This window comes from Micropterus salmoides, unplaced genomic scaffold (genome assembly GCF_014851395.1).
Source record: "Micropterus salmoides isolate LMB-PRFRI ecotype aquatic unplaced genomic scaffold, ASM1485139v1 Ms_hic_scaffold_22, whole genome shotgun sequence".
Lineage (NCBI taxonomy): Eukaryota > Metazoa > Chordata > Actinopteri > Centrarchiformes > Centrarchidae > Micropterus > Micropterus salmoides.
The window spans coordinates 755,634-777,077 of NW_024041373.1; the positions used below are offsets into that span (position 1 = coordinate 755,634).

At 41.7% G+C, this 21,444-nt stretch overlaps 1 protein-coding gene across 1 annotated transcript in view; it reads left to right on the forward strand.

Annotated features, from left to right (window-relative positions):
• The first annotated feature begins 2,253 nt into the window (after nt 1-2,253).
• si:ch211-51a6.2 (neurotrypsin) overlaps nt 2,254-21,444 on the forward strand; it is a 28,008-nt gene continuing 8,817 nt past the window's right edge. The window contains exons 1-10 of the mRNA XM_038737880.1: nt 2,254-2,513; nt 4,884-4,923; nt 7,977-8,219; nt 8,621-8,759; nt 12,414-12,589; nt 13,156-13,303; nt 14,283-14,461; nt 17,087-17,228; nt 19,550-19,764; nt 19,954-20,095. Coding sequence (XP_038593808.1) covers nt 2,442-2,513; nt 4,884-4,923; nt 7,977-8,219; nt 8,621-8,759; nt 12,414-12,589; nt 13,156-13,303; nt 14,283-14,461; nt 17,087-17,228; nt 19,550-19,764; nt 19,954-20,095 — 1,496 coding nt within the window. The 5' untranslated portion in view covers nt 2,254-2,441. The remainder of the gene's footprint in view (nt 2,514-4,883; nt 4,924-7,976; nt 8,220-8,620; nt 8,760-12,413; nt 12,590-13,155; nt 13,304-14,282; nt 14,462-17,086; nt 17,229-19,549; nt 19,765-19,953; nt 20,096-21,444) is intronic.

The window sequence follows — 21,444 nt, forward strand, 5'->3', positions numbered from 1 at the left end:
TCAATGTACAAATCTGTCATTTCTTTTAGTAGGTTATGTTTAGTATTTACTACATATGCATTCTCATTGTACACAAAATCTAGCTTGCCACTAGATGTAAATCACATGGTTTTGGAGATTTTGGAAGTTTTTTTTTTTTTTACATTTTAAAAGAACTAGGCTAGCATTTCCCCCCTGCTTCCAGTCTTTGTGCTAGGCTAGGCTAAATTATAGTCACTGGATGGAAATAGCATGCATAAAAGGAATTGCTCCTCTCATCTGACTGGAAAAGCAAGCATGTTTCAAGTTGGACTGTTCCTTTGATCTGTCATCCTTTTTTAATGACCTCCCTCCAATTTAGATTATTTCCCATGTTCATCATGTGTCCTTTCCTTGCAGAAATGTTGACATTTTCTTAATGATGCTGTAAGCATGGATTTTGTTTCATGTTTTGTCTGAGGGACAGGAAGGATTTTGTGCTATGTTTGCACCCACCATTGTCAGAATGTGTTTGTTTTTATTTAGTTTTTTTGCTGCTTCCCTGGTTATCTGTGCATCATTATACAGAAGCATTTCCCCACCCTGCTTATCACTTCCTCCCAAACATCTAGACTGCAGAGGAAACTCCAGCACAGTCTGCAGCCATCACTCTCACTGTTACATATGCATGTCTTCAGGCTTCACTCCTTCATACCAAATGTAATGTTTTGATTTCTCATTATCATAGATGTAAACAATAGCCTGAGTTAGTAAAAAGCATATTTTCTCTAGTAGAGACAACTTTGCTATTTTCAGATCCCTGTGTATAGTGTGTTTGCTGCTGGTGATGTGGAGACTACAGATGGTTGGTGACGGTTGTGCAGAACTTCCAGAGCAAGATTTGTAGACATTTACTCCAAATGTTGACCTATGGAGCTGCACAACATAACAATCAATATATACCTAATGACAAATATTTTAGCTGCAGCTCAGTATTGACATTATATTAAGATGCTTTTTTGGTTCATAAACTTGTTCATTGCAAGTTTATTTGAAACAGACCCTCAGAATGATGGGCCCCCTGTTCATGCCTTGTTGGAGTCCTCAGCTGTTTCAGGGTTGTTCAGTAGAATCTGTGAAAATATTACTATCTTTCACATCCATCTCATGGTGCATCTGAGGCCTCTGCCCCAAGAGGCACACTGAAGAGTTCTGATGATACGATTGCTCTATAATCATCTGTGTTTGTGAGAGGTTGCCAGAAAAACAATCAGTGCTTCGAAAGTCGCCCATTGAATTCCAGCCTATCACGATCAGGCTTTTTTATTTGGAGAGAAACCATGGCCTTGCCCTGCTAATCTCCGGGTGGTGACTTCCAGTGCTGCTGTTTTCAGAGCCTCCATTGTTTCCCAGGTGCCAGACTGTCACTATCAGTAAGTGTAACTTACTGTATTAGTGTATAAAATTATGACCACACACTACTTGATAAGACACACATCAGGTTTTATGTAATTTAAGTTACTGTATTGATAACCAGTTCTTGGATAATGCAATGTAACTACATCATCCAAAATGTACAGCCTACGTTCAGTTCAATCAACACCTCTCTAAAACTGTTTCAACACAAAATGAACATTATAACCTTCATGAACCTTCATTAGTTTTGGCTAAACTAGATTGATCCAGTGTACATTCCCTGTCAGATAACTGAAGAGTTGATTGGCTGCACTCTTTTTGTTAAATGGCCTACATCATATAAAACATTTGGGTTTAGGGAGGAACATGTCTTTCCAGGTCATTAAGTTAAATTATGAGTAATATATGTTCCATTCAAACTGATTAAATTCTGATAAACTGATCAAACCAGTTTAAATTCGTCATTGGTCTTGGTTAACCTGTTATTTCACCAGGACCAGGTCCATTCAGTCCTGCTGTCCGGGGAGTCCTGTGTGCAGTAGGTAGGCTTAGCTTAGACTCATTGGTATTCTCAGTCAAAACTTGGACTCCCTGTCTTTCTTTATTCTAGTCATATTATCTATCTAAAATGTATCTGGCGCCTCAGGATAGACTGTTGTAAACTGGCTGTTTTAAGACTATTTAGACTACTAAGAAAGTGTAAAGATGAATTATTTACAGAGGCTCTTATGTCGGTCATTGGTATGAAGGTTAAGGCGTCACACCTTTTATTTATGGGAAACAGCTTTGACGTGCCACTGTGTGTGTGTGTGTGTGTGTGTGTGTGAGAGAGAGAGAGAGAGAGAGAGAGAGAGAGAGAGAGAGAGAGATATGTCCTTTGCTCGCCAACAGCGCGTCATTTTTAGCTCCGGGGTGGGTTGGATGTCTGGAGTTCAGAGCGCACCACAGCCGGCGGGCTGTCTTTGAGCGTGTTTTCCCGTCCGTTTCTGATCGCACGGAGAGGAAAGCTGATCAGAAGGCGGGCTGAGTGGGTGAAGGTGTGTGGAGGAGATGGTTACTTCAGCAGGATGGACCGGAGGAAAGTCGTGCCCGGGTTCGTCTCCTGCTGTCTGTTTCTGGCCCTGTTTGTCTCTGCAGAGGTAAGCAGACCAGACACTCTCAGCCTATATCAAGCTGATGTTTAGGCTACGATTAGTCATTTAGCCTGGACCGGGACAGGCTGTGTCATGTTCCTATGTCACATGTCAAAAAATTTCTAGGATGTTTCCTGAAAATAACGTAGGCAGCCTTCTAATAATAGGGTAACTAGAGACAATAATCTGAAGCACCACACTTTAAACAAGTTTACTAACTCATAGATCCACATCAGACCCTCACACTGCACCTCATGAGTTGTTTTTTTGTTTCTTTCTCCAAAAGAGTTGATTAATCTCTTGTGGAAACCTGAGGTGGGCGCTAACAGCTTCCAGCAGGGATAAAAGAAAGCTGTAAGCAGGGAAGGGGTTGTTCAGTTTGAACACTTGTAACTCTAAACCTTACCCATCTCTTCATATAGCCTTGCTCAGTTAAGATTTCTGATATGATCTTAAGCCAGGCTAAGATAACATATTGATGAGTAAAAAATGATGAACAATATCTGGTGATGTGATCAATTTCTAAGTTGGAAATTTACCTTCAATTTTTGTTTTTGAAGCTCCAGAGTCTGTGGGTTCTCCTACAAGTCCGGCTGTCTGCCAAACAACACCTGCTGTGCAAAAACAACTTCATTAAACATTTCAGAATCAGATATTTAACTGAGCTGCCATGGACTCAGATGAATTGACTTCTAGCCTGTGTTACGCTCATAGCATCAGCCAATTGAAAAGAAAGAAGAAAATCAAATCAGTAAGAGAATGTAAACAGACAAGGGGGTTATGCACTTTTTTAACATGAACAGACTGGGAATACAAAGAACACACGCATGCAATATGATAATAATACAATAATACAGTAGTGATAAAGTAAGGCAAGGCACGTTTATTTATAAAGCACATTTCAGCAACAAGGCTTTACAGTTAAACAGAAAACATGATAGCTACATAGGGAAATATAAAAAATACATTTAAATACATATTTTTTTAGGTTCAAGTAACTATGAATAGATTACCAATAGCTAGCCAATCAGCACGATATGTTTGTAGTAGGCATGTTGAGTCAAAGACAACATTGATGCATAAATTACAAGATGTGTTTTCCAAAAACTACAGGTCTATGTTTGATCAGTGCAGTCTGTAAGGCTTGACTGTCGGCCTTAAGGAATTTGATGTTGTCATATATATATATATACAGTAACTGCATATCTACACTGGGTGAACAATGTACAACACAGTTTTGGAAGATAATTACAGAACTGTAATTCCTTCACTTTTCACCCAGTATGCATTTCAACAATTTCAAACTGAGCGTCAGTGCTTTGAGCTCATAGTCATTGTTTCAGTTCAGATCCAGTGTGCTGGACTACAGAGAAAACTGGTGATTGTTCTGTTTGCTTTATATTATCAGCAGGCCAAAGTCTACACTCATTTTTATTCACACTCACTGCAGATGTGACTCACACTCACATGGCTCAGAAATATGAACATGAAACACACAGTTTAACAGCATTGGTTCAAGTCTACCTGATTTTACAACACCCTAAACCCCCAAACCCTGATCAGATCCAACCTGCAATTTTAAAAAAAAAAGCTCAAAGAACACAAAAAAAGTTACTTAAATGTTTACCACTTTACTTTAGAAAAGACAAGAGTTTATTGTTTAGGGGCCCTCTGGTTTGCCTAGGCTCCAGATGTCCTGACTATTTATCTATCGGCATATGAAAGGCCACAATAAAGTCCTTGGAGGGAGATTTTACTGTTACTGCACTATTGAACTGTTGATGTTCATGACAGTAACCTGTTCATGGTCGCCTTATTAAATGCATTATATCCACTTCAAAAAGTTTATTCTTTCTCTTATTCCACCCAAACTTTCATTTTAGCCACAGCTGTCTGGTCATATTTTTATTTCATTTAATTCAATCCTAAATATATGTTGAATGAAAACTGTCAGAATGAATTTGATACATGTTAATGTTGATACAAAAACAATGTTTCATTGCATTGCACCTCATTCATTGCGATAATCTTTCCTTGTTCAGATCCGAAGACTCCGCCCCGCTTGACTATCTGCAACACTTTGCTATCTGTCAGTCACAACAGTGTCTGCCCTTCTGATTGATGAGGTCATTATTCAGTGGTGACAAACTCCTAATTCTGTACACTGCTAACCCAAACAGGCTCATGAAAAGCTGGCATAGTTAACAGATGTACCAACAAGGAGCTTCTCATCATGTGAGCTCCGGGTCTTCCGTGTGATATCTTAGATTAAAGTTGGGTCTGTGTCATGAAAACTGTTTAAAAGCCTTGCAGTAATCCATCTGCTTTCTACTTCAAACTCAGTATCTGTTCCATGACACTGTATTTCTTCCACAGGTCAATGAAGGTGCGCACTTGAATGTTGTGCAGAGTAAAGGTAAGGGTGATCTGAAAATCTTTATTAATATGAGGGTCTGTTTGGGGGAATGTCCACAGCTACATGAACATTACTAATGTGTTGCCTCATAACTTGTGTGAAGTATGTAGATGAGCGAGGCACATAGGGCAGCACATCTGATCCTACCTGTTGTTTCACACTGTCATACCCAGTTGGTGGCCCACATTACTCTAACTATGAGTCCTGCTTCTTGTTTGCATCTGTTAGCAGTCCAGCTGTTGTTATGGCAAATGGTACATGACATCTAGGCTAGTGTTGGGAGACTCTGAAACAAGGTGGAACAATGTTCTGAGGTCTGATGAACTGAAAATTCAAACTGAGCTGTTTGGCCGTCAACTAAACACCATGTTTGGTGTAGACCAAGCACAGACAGCAGAAAGACTCCCAGCATGAACCTGGTTTAAGTAGCAAGACAACAAGCCCAAACACAAAGCCAACGCTATACAGGAATGGCTTTAAAACAACAGTGTTAATTCCCAGAGGTGGCTTAGTCAGAGTCCAGACCTCATTCCAATCCAGAATCTGTGTTAGGACTTGAAATGCTGATCGTGCAACATGTGGAGCCCTCTGTTCATATACTTTTGGTCTGGGTCTGTTTTTCCTGGTTTGGGCCCTTTACTTGCAGTGAAGGGAAATCTTAATACTACAGCATACAATTCCCCCTTTGTATCCCCCTTCTTGCCTAGAAGAACCTGACTGGCCTGCCAGAGCCCCGACCTCATCCCATCCAACACCTTCAGGATTTTTTCAATTCATCAGTGTCCAACAATATTAACATCCACAGTGTTTGAATGTTGTGAAAAATCAAGATGAGGTTCAGTCATTTTTGTAGGTACTGGCCATGTATTTAGTCAATTTTATAATCCCAGGTTGAGAGGTTTTACATGTATTCTCAACCTCTGCTCAGATAAAACTGCTCCCACCAGTCAAGCCATAATTACCAATATCCTTTACCTTTCTGTCTAGCGTTTGCAGTCTATAGTATAGCCTTTATGCTCATTCTGTCTCCAACAACAGCATCCTGTGTATCTATCCTGTGCCTATAGCTCACAGCAGTGGATTCCCTGTAGATTACCTGAATTTCATGCTTCATGCCTTATGGCAATGAGGCTTCACCACTAATTGGAACAAAGACCTATACTGACTTCATACTTGTCAGATACTCCCACTGGAAAATGGATGAGCTGTCTCTTGAGTATTTTATGTTTGTCAGCTGTGTTGGCAAGAATCAACATGTGCCAATGTTGAGTAATTGACTGTGGGATTTTGTATAAATCAGGGTTGTTCATGTTGTTTGTTGTGTGTGTGTGTGTGTGTGTGTGTGTGTGTGTGTGTGTGTGTTTGTGAGAACCAGTCACATAGTGTCTCCTCAGGAAGCAGTTTTATAGATCCGTTTTACAGTTGGCAGTGCTTCTGGTTGCTCTTAAGTGTCTTCCCTGCATCTAGCCACATCATTGTCTTGTTAAACCACCATCTGCCCCCCAGATGCATGAGTCATGTTGGACATGTACTTCAGCTTCATAGAACTTGTTTTTTTTTTTTTACCAATCAAGTATTTTGTTCATCCCAGAGGATCATGTAAGCTCTTTGCTTATTTATGGGACTCTCAATTTTAGACCTGATAAGGGAGGTCACCTCTGACCAACCACATATCATTTCAGCGCCACAGAGAGGCAATAGTAAAAGAAGCACTCAGATCCTTTACTTAAATACATTAAGTACATATCTAAAAAACAAATTCATAAAATGTGTTGTATTATGTATGCGAGTGTCAACGTGAGTGAAAAATAGTGTATAGAGATGGTGAATACTAAAAGCTGAGAGTGCAAAGGCAGACTGAATTGGCCAGCTCTGTAGGCTTGCCAGCTCATCAGTCCCAGTGAGCCGGCTCATTAACAACCTGCTCTCTGCCAGTCCACTTCCTGCTAGGGGAGGAGAAAACACAAGCAGACCAGGCAGAGTAGAAGGAAGGGTCACCCCCAAGTCTCAACTCGCCAAATTATGTTTCCCTTCTCACCCTTCTGCAACCTGGTACCTAGAGCTTTTTGACGAATGGACAGATGGATGGAATGTAATTGATAAAAACAACCCCCCAGGCGTAAAAAAAAAACTGAAAAAAAGAAAGACAGCTCATAACATGACAATGTCAACTCAGGATAACTTTGGTGAGTTCAACCAATTCCCACACCTTTCAACTTCATTGAAATACTACAAAAAATGTGGCATAGCTTTAAATGCTTTAGAATATTTGAAATGGTCCTGCAAACCACTGACTTCAGGTTACACACTCTGAAGTGACTTTGAGAATAACATGGCTGGAGGATGTTTAGATCAATAGGATCATGTCTACCCCTTCAACTAAAAACTCCCAATACACCAGACACCAAGCCATTTTTATTTTGTGAAGCGGACCAAAGACGGGAACCAAACCCATCCCTTAGAAAACAACAGTCTCATCAGTAACAAAGGAAAAAGGCACAAACTCACAAAAGAGTCTCAAGAGCTGGTATTTGCTAAATTATCACTGGAATGTTTATCTAACATTGAGACTTCTCTTTGCTGTTAAAATGTAAAGGTCGCCAGTTTGACCTCTAAACTATTGTGTTTAACAGGAACAGAACCTGCGAGATGTCAAAAAAGGTACCCTGCTCTGTTAGTAGAAAGCTTCACTAGTGGCTCCTAGAGACTTTAATATAATATATTAATATTTGGTTAATAATATATTAACACTTTGGTTCAGAGCAAATTATTATTATATAATAATTTGCTCTGAACCAAAGTGTTGAACTGACTAAACAACTGCCAAAATTGTGCCCCTCTGTTTGTGCTTTTTGTAAACGTATTCATGGAGAGAAAATTAGTTTGTAAAGACTTTTGACTAAAAACATAGTCATTCATCTTACGACATCTGGTGCTGTCTTTGTTTTTAATAATTATTTCTTATATCTTAAAGCTCATTGTTTTGTTGTTATTCATGAAATGTGATTTAGTAAAGACTGTATGACTGACTCTGTGATGATCTGTGTTTGCAGCTCCGCTCTCCTGTTCAGAAGGTTTTACAGAAGTGGGCTACTATAATGGCTCAGTTTCCCACACGGACTCAGGCTCCCCCTGCCTGAAGTGGACAGATTTCCCAGACTATATACGACAGTACCCGGGCCGAGGCCTGGGGGAACATAGCTTCTGCCGAAACCCAGACCGAGAGCCCAATCCCTGGTGCTTCTTCAGGCAGAGCTCCGGTGCCATCAGCTGGGCCTACTGCGACTGCCATCAGGGTGAGCTGTGGAAGGGCACCAGGTATCTGAGGATGTCTGAGCAGAGATGCATGGATGAATGGACAGATGAACGAATGGATAGACAGATGGATAGCCCCCTGTTCCTCCCACTCTGTGCAGTGTGTAAAGTTTGTCAGTGTTGGAATATTACTGTCCTCACTACATGTTAGAATTGCAGCAGCAACTGGAGCAGCAGTGTGCTAACCCACAACTTAGGTAATGTTAGTTACATTACTAGCTGTGTTGTTATTGCTCTACATCTTGGTATTTGTCATGTTGTTGGACTTCTCCACATTTGCATACCTCACATATAAAAAAGTACCAAACTAAAACTTTATTATTCATATTTCCATGTACAGTAACAGGTTTACCTGTGGGAATTCTTCCTTTTCCATTTGCAGGTGCAGCCAGATTGGTAGGGGGGTCATCGGGCAACAGCGGCCGCCTAGAGGTCTACCTGAACGGTCAGTGGGGGGCGGTATGTGATACACACTGGACCGACCGTGATGCCAGTGTCATATGCAGACAACTCGGACTGGGGTGAGGGCAGTCTCACAGAGCCAAACATGTTTCTAACGACAATATATATGTGGACATGTTGAAACCATTATTTTTAAGTTAATTTGACAGGTACCCATATAAAAATATACATAAATGTCAATACTTGAAATGTGGTGCATTATGCAGAGATATAGCTAAAAGCATATTTTAATTCCCAGTCCCCAGGATGCACATTACATACAACAAGCATTAGATATATCCTTATACTGTTCACTATGTGCATAGTCACAGGATGCACATAGCATTTACAAAACAGTTTGTGGTTTTTAAAAGTTACAACCTTAAGTATTTAAATTCATTGATGGTTACATTTTCTTTGCCTTGAATCTAGACTTCAGGATAGTATTGATTATTCTGTGTGATTGGGAAAAAAACAAGCAACAGTTTTTTCCATGTTTACAGTGAGGCAGGAGTGATTAAGCCACTTGCTACTCCATTACAGATGTAATTTGGTTTGCCACTTCCTCTGCACTTTTTCCATGAGTGTAGATAATGGTGTCATCAGCATACATGTGTACATTTACTCCATGACTAAAGATTTGGGCTAGAGAGCTGCATTGGGATTGGGATCCCACGGGTCCCGCAGGACCCAACACAAATCGCGAGGGAGCGGACAGTTAAAGAATATACTGCGGGTCCCGCAGTAGCGCTAAGACGATGGAGTCAACAAACAAAGTTAAAAAGAAGATTAAAGTGAGTGTATGCGGCTGCTCCCAAGAATGTACTGCACAGGCCTGACTCAAACCGGCGTCCTCGGGTACAGGAGGTGGACACGCTGATGAGGAGGCTAAAGCCCGTGGCAACTGGTTCTGGTCACCAGTCAGCTAAATGTAAATGTATGTAACATATACAAAATCTTTTTCTATTGTAGGCTAATGTATTCCCCTGCTAGCTGCTCTTGGTTAGCATCTCTCCTTCCCCTCTCGCACCGTGCACACACAGGCAAGATTGAGAGTGAGTTACTTTGGTTACATATGGTGATGCTGTTCATCTCTGTCACTATGAAACTTTGGGACAACACAGGAGGTGAACAGACAGACAAGGAGAACAAGGTGGGAGATTTTATCACCAAGAAAGACATGAAACAGAAAGAAAGACTATACCCACAATGCCCCCTTTGTCTAACTTGGAGTTGATGGCTTCTAAAAGGTAGCAGCAATCTGCTGAGTGATTGACTCTGAAGCTAACCTGCATAGGGTGAAGAGTGACATTACCAGTATTTAGATATGCAGTTATTTGCTTCATTACAAGGGGTTAGTGGTTAACCCTCTCCAGCACATAAAGAACAAAATCCCTGGCAGACCAGACCATCGCTAGTTTTCTTTCAGATCCAACAGATCCAACTGATCCACAGACGATACCATCTCCCCTGCTCTCCACAGCCCTTTCTTACCTTGAGAAAAACATTTACATTCAGTCATTTGGCTGATGCTTTTATCCAGAGCGACTTAAATTGCCATATAAGACAGAGGTCACACTTCTCCGGAGCAACCAGTGGTTACGTGTCTTGCTCAAGGACACATTGGTAAATGTGTCTTATTCAGTGACTGTGCCATGGCCACCCCGACATCAGCAACACCACGTACATCATGCAGATTGCAGTTTGTTGATTTCAGCTCAGCATTCAACAAAATCTCCCCCATGAAACTGATTGGCAAACTGCGCACTCTGGGTTTAAATACAACATGGATACTGCAACTGGATATTGGACTTCCTCACAAACGGACCCCAGTCAGTTCGGATTGGTGGACTAATCTCCTCCACTCTAGTGCTCAACCCCAGAGCCCCCAGGGCTGTGTACTCAGCCCCCTCCTGTTCACGCTGTACAGCCACGACTGCATCCCCCGACATGGAGAGAACTCTGTTGTGAAGCTTGCGAATGACACCACCATCATTGGCTGGAATTCAAACAATCACGAAACTTCATATTGGAAGGAAGTTGACAGTCTTGCAGAGTGGCGCACAGAGAACAACCTGCTGCTCAACGTCAGCAAACCAAGGAGCGGATCTTTGATTTTAGGAAAAAGGAGGTGAAGTCACACACTCCTTTCTACATCAGTGGAGCGGAGGTGGAGCATTTGAACAGTTTTAGGTTCCTGGGAATCATCATCACAGAGAACCTGGCATGGTCATCTCAAATCTCCATGCTAGTAAAGAAAGCTCAGAAATGCCTGGAAACTTAAAAAGGCCTTGCCTATGCCAAGTAGAAAGCATCCTGACTGGAAACATCATCAACTGGCATGACATGGCCTCAGGTTGAAACTCCTCAGCTCCACCTCATCCTCAGCACTCCACCATGTAAAATAGTTATTTTTCTACCCTAATGTAGATAGTATTTATCTAGTGTATATAATTTTGAATAGAACAATTCATCTTAATATACAACCCTATGTTGTAAAATGATAAATAATGCTACCTTGTAACCTTTATTGGTCTGTAGTTTAGTTCATGTGGGTACCAGCTTTAAAAATAGGTGTTATGATGGCTGACGTCAATGCTGTTGGAAAGGTATGCTTCCAACCCATACTGTATATACATTTTGCCTTTCCGTTAGAGTGAGTTAATAATTAGCTTGCAGTTGCCTTTAGCCTCATTAACAATATTTTAAAATAAGTTGGATATGGCTTTTCTGAGATTCACAGTTACTTTAAGGACCCTAATGCAGAAAGTGAGGAGAACATGTCGAAGAAAAAGGACTTTACTGACCAACTTTCAAATGAACATGTGCTTACAGTGAGTGACTAGGAGGCAGCACAAACAAGAGGAGCAATGCAGAAAGGAAGCGCATGAAAAGACAGCAGGTCAAAACACAGGAAGCAGATATCATGCAGAAAATCAGGAACAGGAACAGATTAGTGGAATGTGAGCTCACAACATGTCAGACTGGGAAAGGACTGTTGAGCTGGTTATAGGCAAGGCGGTAAGCCAGAGTTGGAATAGTGAAGCCGACCAAAGCCTACATGGAAGGTTCCATGTAGGCCCAAAAGTGACATCAAAACCTGTGGCATCCCATCCCACTGCTCTCCATTCAAACCTGCGTGGTGGCTTTGTCTAGTAATATGCCGTCTATAGTTATAGGCTACACACTGAAGCACTGATGAGATTATGAGAGACGGGTGTGTCAGCAGGTGGGGATGATTTGCCAAAGTGAACAGATGAGATGGTGGATGTGAGTCAGGTGACCTGGATTGGTGGGAAAGTCCTAGGTATCTGGTGGACAGGTGGAGAATGGCAGGTCTGGAAAATTCCTTAGAAATGCATGGGTCTGGTGGAAGTGAGAAGTGGCTGGAGGGACAGAAACAGGAGCAGACTGAGCAGCAACCAACTGAGGTAGCAGTTTCCTAAGAGGTCGCTGTATATCACAGAATTAATTAATGGAAACATAGTTGCTGTGGGGACTATAATTAAAAGTACTTGTAGTGTTGTGGTGGTGCTTTGAACAGATAAAACTGTATAAAACTGAGGGACTCTTGACTCTTTTTTCTTGGGAAAATCAAAGTATGTAAACATTTTGGGAAGTAATGTTACTGAATGCATTGAGCTTATAGCATTAATAGCTTCCATTAGAATTATCATTTAAATACTTGAATGTCTTCTATTAACATTTCCATTGTCTCTTTGCTGTCCATGCAGTGAGATTGGCACAGCCCTGCAGCATTCCTACTTCGGGCCAGGTTCCATCTTCCACTATGAACGTCTGGGTTGCCGTGGTAATGAGAATTCCCTGCTGGAATGCCGGAGCAGGAAGTTTGTGACCAGCGACTGCTACCATGGCAATGAAGCAGGGGTGGTTTGCGCTGAACCTGAAGGTGAGACTAAACAAATACATCATTAATAAACGTATTGTGGATGCATCATATCCACATATAATGTTGGATACATACAGTAGGGCTAGGATTTTGTCTTGTTCGCACTGGTTGTTTATCTCACCATAGTTTCAAGACTCTGATTGACACACATATCAGCATTCCCTCAGAACTTAGCTGTCATGATAGGAGACAAGGCAGAAAACAGGTTTTTGGACTCAATTGCAGAAACCCTTCATGGAGGCAGAAATAAGTTGTTAAGTTTATTAAAACAATATAAAAAAGAGAAATAATCTGAATAGGCACAGCAGAAATACAAAAATCCACAGACAACAGCAAAAGTTATAATCCTTGGCTGGCTGACTGATAAAAGAAACTAAATCCTGGAAGCAACATAAAAGGACGAGCAGGAAGGTGAACAGAAAGAAAGTCCAAAACAAGAAGACAAATTTAACAGGCAAATTTTACACAGCTGGGGGGTACGCGTATATAAGAGCGAATGCCCACTACTGCAGAGACTTGGGTCTGAAAGCTTTCCAGAAGTCTTTTCTTGACCTTTTGTCTTTTAGGCACTGGCATCCCCTTGAGGCTGGTGGGGGGCCTGGAGGACTTTGAGGGCCGCGTTGAGGTGTACCATGGTGGCAGGTGGGGAACCATTTGCGATGACCAGTGGGATGACGCTGATGCTGAGGTGGTGTGCCGACAGCTGGGCCTAGGGTAAAAACAACTGCTGTGTTACTGCTACATAAAGAATGTCAATGTTCTAAGGGGAACCAGGCACTAGGGAAAATGGGGTCAAAAAACACAAGTGAACTGGCACAGACTGCGAACAGACCACTTAAATACTAAAGTATCTTAAGTATCTTAAATACTTAAATACTTAAAGTATTTAAACTCCACTTAAATACTTTAGTAATAGTAGGTCTGGAAAAAAACACAACAGAGGATGAGCAAATACAAAGGCTGGGAGTTATACCAAACATAAGAGGAGGGGGATGATTAAATAACAAGGAAAAAACATAATCTAAAAAACACAGAGCAGAAGACAGGAAGAAAAGAATGGAGACTGAGCTGCCAAAAATGGGTCTCTCATGGGGCGAGGGAAAAGTAGCAGCTAAAGGTTGTGACAGGTAGTAAAACATTATCGCTGCCTTATGCCCCAAAGGGGGAGAGCAGCATAAGTACATAAGTATTAAAAGAAAAAGCACTCATTATGCAGAATGGCCCTTCTCATACTGTTCGTGTACATTATCAGCGGTCCAAGCAGCAACAGTGGTGGAACATAAGGGGTCTGTTGCTGTGTCACTTCACATCTGACAAGCTTAGCTGTGATTTAAAACAGGTCCAGCTAAACTGGACGCATGCAGAAGTTTAAAAACGCAAAAACAATTGCACCTGTAGGTGTAGGTTCAACTAAACTTCAGCTAAACCATTCTTCACATTTTGCTGTTTCACTGGGCAATATGTTAAATCTCTAAAACATTTAAACTTTTTTTGATGAAAAACAATGATCAGATTCTCCTGCTGTCTTTAAATGATTCATTGCTCTATTCAAACAACTACATTTGCCATCATATTCTATTAATATATATATATATATATATATATATATATATATATATATATAAAACATTGTTTGGGTGTAAAAGACCTTGTGCTATACAAAAACGTGGTGTTTGTCTGTCCTGACCAACAGGGGCGTGGCCAAGGCATGGACATGGGCCCACTTTGGCCAGGGTGTTGGTCCCATCTTGCTGGATGGGGTTCAGTGTACAGGCAATGAACTCTGTCTGGAGGAGTGTCCTCATAACGTCTGGGCGCAACACAACTGTGACCACATGGAAGATGCAGGGGTGTCCTGCAACCCATACACAGGTCAGAGCCGAGGAAACATTATCTCACCGGGTCATATTAGATGACACTATAATGATTCCTAGGAATCAGCAACTGATTGGTTAAACCAATATGAAAAATTATATAAATAGCAAAATGTCTACTGTGTTTATATAAGCAGGAATCCTCCAATAATACATATCACTGTGATATCTAGAAGTTAAGGGCAATTGGACTTGCTGTAGATTGTTGAAGCTATTTCGCCTGTAGTCCAATGGTGGGCATTCCCTGGAGCTTAACGACTGTTGTTTCAATGAGAGTTGCTTAGGTCACAATGAGAATCACTGAGGTCACATTGTTAGGTGACATGGCTCTGATGTAAGGGTTATTTAAGGTGTGAAAGTGTGTTAAAACAGCCTGGAAAAGATGTCAGGACTCCACTGCAATACCCTGTTCACACATACAAACTCAAAGAGGCAGACTCCTTACTGCCTCTCACCAGCCTGAAGGTTACGAGCATGTTCAGTGTCAATCATTTACATACTCAGTTTGGTTATTTTGTCCCATTGCCACTATGTGGGATTACCACAAAGATGTTAATTTGCCAAGAAATATTTTTCTACCAACCCTTTTTCTTATCTAAAGACACAGGAAAAAGTATGAGAACACTTTGGAAGTACCTGGATTTCTGCATAAATTGGTCAGAAAGTATGATCTGATCTTTCTCTTCTGATCTGAACCTTATGTGTGGAGGAAAATTGCACAACACACCAAAATCAAAAACTCATCCCAATTGTGAAGAATGGTGGAGGGGGAATCATTGTTTGGGGCTGCTTCTCTGCCTCAGGGCCTGGAAGGGTTGCTATCATTGACGGAAAAATTTGTTCCAAAGTTTATCAAGAAATTTTGCAGGATAATGTTAGTCTGCCATCGGCCCGCAAACAGCTCAACAGAAGATGAGTGAAGCAACAGTACAACAAACCAAAGCACAGAAGTAAATCCACAACAGAATGGCTTCAGCAGAAGAAAATGTGCCTTCTGGAGTGACCCAGTCAGAGTCCTGAACTCAACCTGATTGAGATGCTGTGGCATGACCTCAAGAGAGTGATTTACACCAGAGGGTCAAGCACTTATTAAATCCAAGTCTTCACATACTTTTTCCACCCTGCACTGTGAATGTTTACACAGTGTGTTCAATAAAAACATGAACATAAAATTGTTTGTGTGGGATTAATAAGACTGTGTTTGTATATTGTTGTGACTTAGATGAAGATCAGATCACATTTGATGACCAATTTATGGAGAAAATCAGGTAATTCCAAAGGGTTCACATACGTTTTCCTGCAACTGTAAGTCCCAGTAGCTTAATATAGTTAAATCACAGAGAATCAGAAAGCTCACAGCGAATATCAGCCTTGTCCCCAAGATCTTTAACATGAACAATGAAGTGGAAGAGAAAATAACTATGTGCCTCCATTTCCAACTGAACCCAAACAAGCAGGATTGGTTTTCTCCAGGTTGTTGCTTTCATGCAACAGAGAATATTTGCATTAAACCTTTATCAACTTGCACTGCTCATTCACTTTTGAGTGTGGGGCAGCCCCAGGAAGTTATTTGGAGGTTTACTTCACATCTGTCTGTCAGTTGGTCGGTCAGCTGGATGGTCCACCACTTTGAAATATCTGAGACTGAAATATCTCAACAAATATCTGATGAATTGCCATGAAAGTTTGTCCAAACATTTGTGGACCCCGGAGGGTGAATCCTACAGACTTTGGCGATCACTTGACTTTTCCTCTAGCCACAACCACATGGTCCAAATTTTTTGTTTTGAGTGAAATGTCTCAACAACTTCGGGATGGATTGCCATGAAATTTGTTCCAGACATTCATATCCCTTCTGAAAGAACTTTGTCGACCCCTTAAATTTTCCTCGAGCACTATTATCAGGTCAAAATTTGTTCAGTGCTTTGGTTTAGAACCAAATACCTGCAAAACGAAAGACATAATCAGCTGTACTTTGTGTTTAGCATGTACAATGTTCACTAAGTTAGTGAACATTATACATGCTAGCATTGTGTTGCTCTGGTAGCATTAGCATTTAGCTCAAAGCACTGCAATGCCTAAGTACAGTCTCACAAAGCCACTAGAATGGCTATAAACCCATAGTTTTGTTTTGTGGCTGGAAAGTGATGTAACTTTATTTTATGATCGTTGTTTCAGTTTGACATTCCAGTTTGGCCTCCCTCACTCCTCTTTCAAGTCATCTTTCTTCTCTATCCAAAATGTGTACATTTCTGTCCTCAAAGATGTGCTTTAGATGTAGGTATACTACTGCGTCTTGACCTAAGGAGTTTGCTCTCCTGTGGTGGGCCATGCACTTGTTTTAGTGGGTGTTTCGTGGCCCTATTGCATAGGTCTGTGTATTCCTTGCTGTATGTTAACAACGCTACATAGGTTAATTGCCTTAGACTCCTCATCAGTCAGTCAGAACTGAAGAAACCTTTTGGACGATTGGCGAAAAGGTTTCCAAGAATCTAGAGCAAGTTCAGATGCCTTTGACTTAGCACTGGTAGATATTTTATGACTTGGGTGGATGATTGTGATCTGAAGTTAGCTCAAAGAGATCACTTACACCAACACTAAAACAGATCCTGTGTGGTTGCAGATGGTGCAGTTCGTCTTGTGGGAGCAGACAGCCACATGGAGGGTCGCGTGGAGATTTACCACCAAGGAGAATGGGGCACTGTGTGTGATGACAACTGGACCGAGCTCAACGCCCAGGTAGTGTGTAGACAGCTGGGCTTCAGGTCAGTGCATCACTACATCTGTAACACACCATTTCTGTCACTATGGAACAACTCTGTGCCTTTGGAGCTTGTGTATATGGGGGCGGCTGTGGCTCAGGAGGTAGAGATGGTTGCCTGTTAATGGGAAGGTCGGCAGTTCAAGTATCCTTGGGCAAGATGCCCAAGAACCCCCATATTGGTGGCTGTTCCGCCAGTGTGTGAATGTTAGTTTCTGTTTGAGCACTTAGGTTTAGTGAATGAATGGTGAATGCAGATGCTTTGAGAGGTCAAAAAGACTAGAAAGGCGCTATACAGAGCATTTATCCTATTGTACATATCGATCTAAAGTAGGGAGGAACAACCATGTGCCATCATGTCTGCAGATAATCATTCTGTCAAAGCGCTCACTGTTTCTTTTCCCTCAAAAATGAAAGGAAGTATTTTTATAAAAACCCACAATGATTGAACAACAAACTGACAATTTGGCTAAGAGCCTTATAACTATCCATCCATCCATCCCTTTTTCTGCCTCCTATATGGGCTCCAGTCCAGATGGCAGCAGGCTATGCAAGGCCCGTCACATCCTCAACTTATTCTGGGGGATACAAAGGCATTAACTGGAATTTGGAATAAACTACAATATAAACCCTCCAGCATGTTCGGGGTCTGCACAGGTGTCTCCTCAGAATTGGATGTGCTTGGAATCAGAGATGGGTCCATGAAGCATCCTGATCAAATGCCAAAACTACCTTCACTTTCTCCTTTCAGTGCAAATGTTCTACACCTTCCTTATTATTTTCCACCTACCTACTGCTTCTGTGGTCCTTCAGTATGTCTGAGCTCCTCACGTGACCCTAGGAACCCCTGAAAGAGAATCTAATTTCATCTGCTTGAATTCATGATCTCATGCTTTTGGTCACTACCAAGAGGCCATGATCATCAGTGAGGGTTAGCTAACTTAAAACTAAAACAGATTTTTCTCTGGGAGCATGAATGTGCTCAGCAAATGTCATAGCAGTCTGCCTGTAACATTAAGGAGCATTGTTTGTGGAAATAGACATGGTGGTGTAAGACTGGGATTGAATGGCCACAGGATCACTACAATCACTAAGGTTCATCTGCTGAGGACCATCTTTGCTTCTCATTTGCCCTATTTCATCTCTCCTCAATCCTCGCTCCTTTGTGACAGGGAAATCAATATGGTGGAGTTATTAGGCTGCCTGGAGGCTTGAGCAAGGACACAAGAGACCATTGTAGCCCAGAGTACTTAAATCAACAATTAGAGATTAATCTCTGTGTTAATATTGAGAAAATCATACAATTCCACTTAAAATAAATAAACTCATTAAATTTTACACATACTGTTCGAATCCACTGTGAGACACCAATGTCCCTGTTGTTATTTTTAACTGAATCTGAGGATAAATCTATTCTGTAACTTGAATTTAGCTTGGATCCCACCTGCTTATTACCTGGTTTGCTGTTCAATACATACAGTCAAAATCTACAGCTGTGTCCTGTGTTTCTGTTTCACTATGGTCACCCATCCTCTTCCTCATCTGTTCCTAAATTCTCTAATCCTTACAGTCACTTTGATTATTCATTTCTCACACATCCTTTGTGGTGGTCTTTAATTGGTGAGGTCTATTTTTTTTGCACTTTCTTTAAAACATAGGCTACTGAATATTTCCTACAAATTAAGAGACAATCTCATCATAACTTGGATTATTGCATTATGATCACTACAATGTACAATAATACGACTGTGTGCCCAGTACAGTACATCACAACATCTGTGCAAATACAAACTCCAATGTATACAGAGCTGAGTTATGCCATTGTCATCAGAAATTGACAATGTTTAAGATGACTATTCAGATAAAAAGGACTTGCATCTTATAGATGCCAGGATGAGACACAAGTGAGGCAAATGAGGAAACAGTTAAGCAACCCGTGAATGACCATGAGTATCCACAGTAAGGTCCATAGCAAATTGAACATTTTGTTATACATATTGTGTACAAAGCTGATAGTTTTGCCTATGGGTGGTGTTTGAAGAAAACTGATTTACTGATGGGTGCCTTCAATAACATCATTTCAACAAACTGAAACCAGCCTGTAGCGGTTGGTAAGAATGAAAACATGGTGACAAAAAAAACAGTTGTATATCTATGATATATAAGACATGAATGTTTGATAACTGATTAATGAACAAAACTAACTCATAAATCATAAAACTTTATTTAGGTTACAGAGTTTTGGTGATGTTGTTCTGTATGCTATTGAAATGACTGTCCATAGAGAGATAGCATTGATGTTCTGTGGCTGTGCCTTGTCTGCAGCGGCCGAGCAGAGGTGGCACCTGATGGGGTTTATGAAGAAGGCCAAGGGCTCATCCTGCTGGACGAGTTGCAGTGCCAGGGAACAGAGGCCAGTTTACTGGCCTGCACCCACTCTGAGTGGGGCCAACATGACTGCTCCCACAGTGAGGATGTAGGTGTCCGCTGTGAGAAGGGAGGTGATGCCAATGAGATACCAGGCCTGTTGCCTCCTATTGGTAAGTAAACACATTGGTGGCTATTGAGGACAGAAGGCAAACAGTTACTTTTACCACCATATTACTTTTGTAAAGGCCAACAATCTCAGGATATGTCAAATCTTGCTAGCATCTGAAAACCTTGAGTCATGAATAACTATCATCAACAACACTCTAATGGCGTGTTTTTCCTGCAATGTTTGTTTGCAGGCCCTGTGGTGCGTTTGGTTGCTGGAGAGAGCAGGAAGGAGGGTAGAGTGGAGGTCTTCATTAATGGCCAGTGGGGAAGCGTGTGTGATGATGGCTGGAATGATGTCAATGCAGCTGTAGTTTGCAGACAGCTGGGATTCACGTTAGTATGATTACAAAAGACAGTGAGACAAAGGTGTTTGCAGTGTCTGAAATGGAAAGGGTTCATCCTCATGGTAGCATCAGTGTGTTAGCCATGCTAGCAGTGTGGCTCTTGGGATGGCAAGGACAGTTGGTTGGTTGGTCAGTTCACACTTTAGTCCAGAGTAAAAGATCTCAGCAAATACTGTATTGATAGTCGGGACATTTTTCCATACATTCACTAACTAACTAAATAACAAAATATCCATCCATTATCTTCTGCTTATCTGGGGTCGGGTCTCAGTGGCAGCCGGCAATGCAGGGTATTCCGGACATCCCTCTCAGCACCAACACTTCCCACTTCCATGCTGGGGGATCCTAAGGCATTCCCAGGCCATATGAGCTATGTAGTCCTTACAGTGAGTTCTGGGTCTACCTCGGGGTCTCCTCCCAGCAGGCTCATTTTTTTGCTAAGGAGCAGCGGCTCTGCTCCAAGCTCCCTCTGGATGTCAGAGCTCTTCCTCTATCTCATGCTCCATTTTGCCGTAACTCGTGAACAGGCAACTCACTCCCAACCTGCTTAATCCACAGAAGATGTGTTGGATGGGTTCAAGAGTTCCTCAAAGTGCTCTTTTCACCGCTCAACAATTTACAATAATAACTTTCCCTTCCTGAGTCATCAAACTGTTTGGAAGAAATTCCTTGATGCCTTCTCCAAAGCCTCCCTAAACTCCTCCAACAACCAGGTTTTTGCTTCAACAACCACAGACGTTGCGGACCTTCTGGTTTCCATGTACCTGTCTGCCGCTTCAGGAGAACCCTGAGCCAACCAACAATGAAAGGCCTCCTTTTTCAGCTTGATGGCTTCCTTCACTGGTTCTTAGTTTGCTGCCATGACAGGCACCAATGACCTTCTGACCACAGCTAATGCCAGCCACCCCTACAATGGAGGCTTTAAACATGGCCCACTCGGATTCCATGTCCCCAACCTTCTCCAGGATGCGTAAACATTCATCCGGAGGTGGGAGTTGAAGATCCCACGAACAGGGGGCTTTACTTTACCAGGTCTGTCCAAAAACCTCCACTGCCATCTGATCCAACTCACCAGTGTGTTCAATACATACATACAGCCGCAGGTGTGATGATACCACCACAAAGTCGTCATCATTAACCTTTGGCCTAAGGTTGTCTGGTCACAAGTATACTTGAACAACCATTATGGCCAATCCAGGCTAGTCCACAAGTCCAATAACAAAACAACATCCTGGTTATGATCACTTACTCACTTCCTCCCAGTCACCCCCTCAAGGTTTCTCCATCATTGCCCATGTGAGTGATGAAGTCTCCCAGTCCCCAGCCAGAATCTCTTCC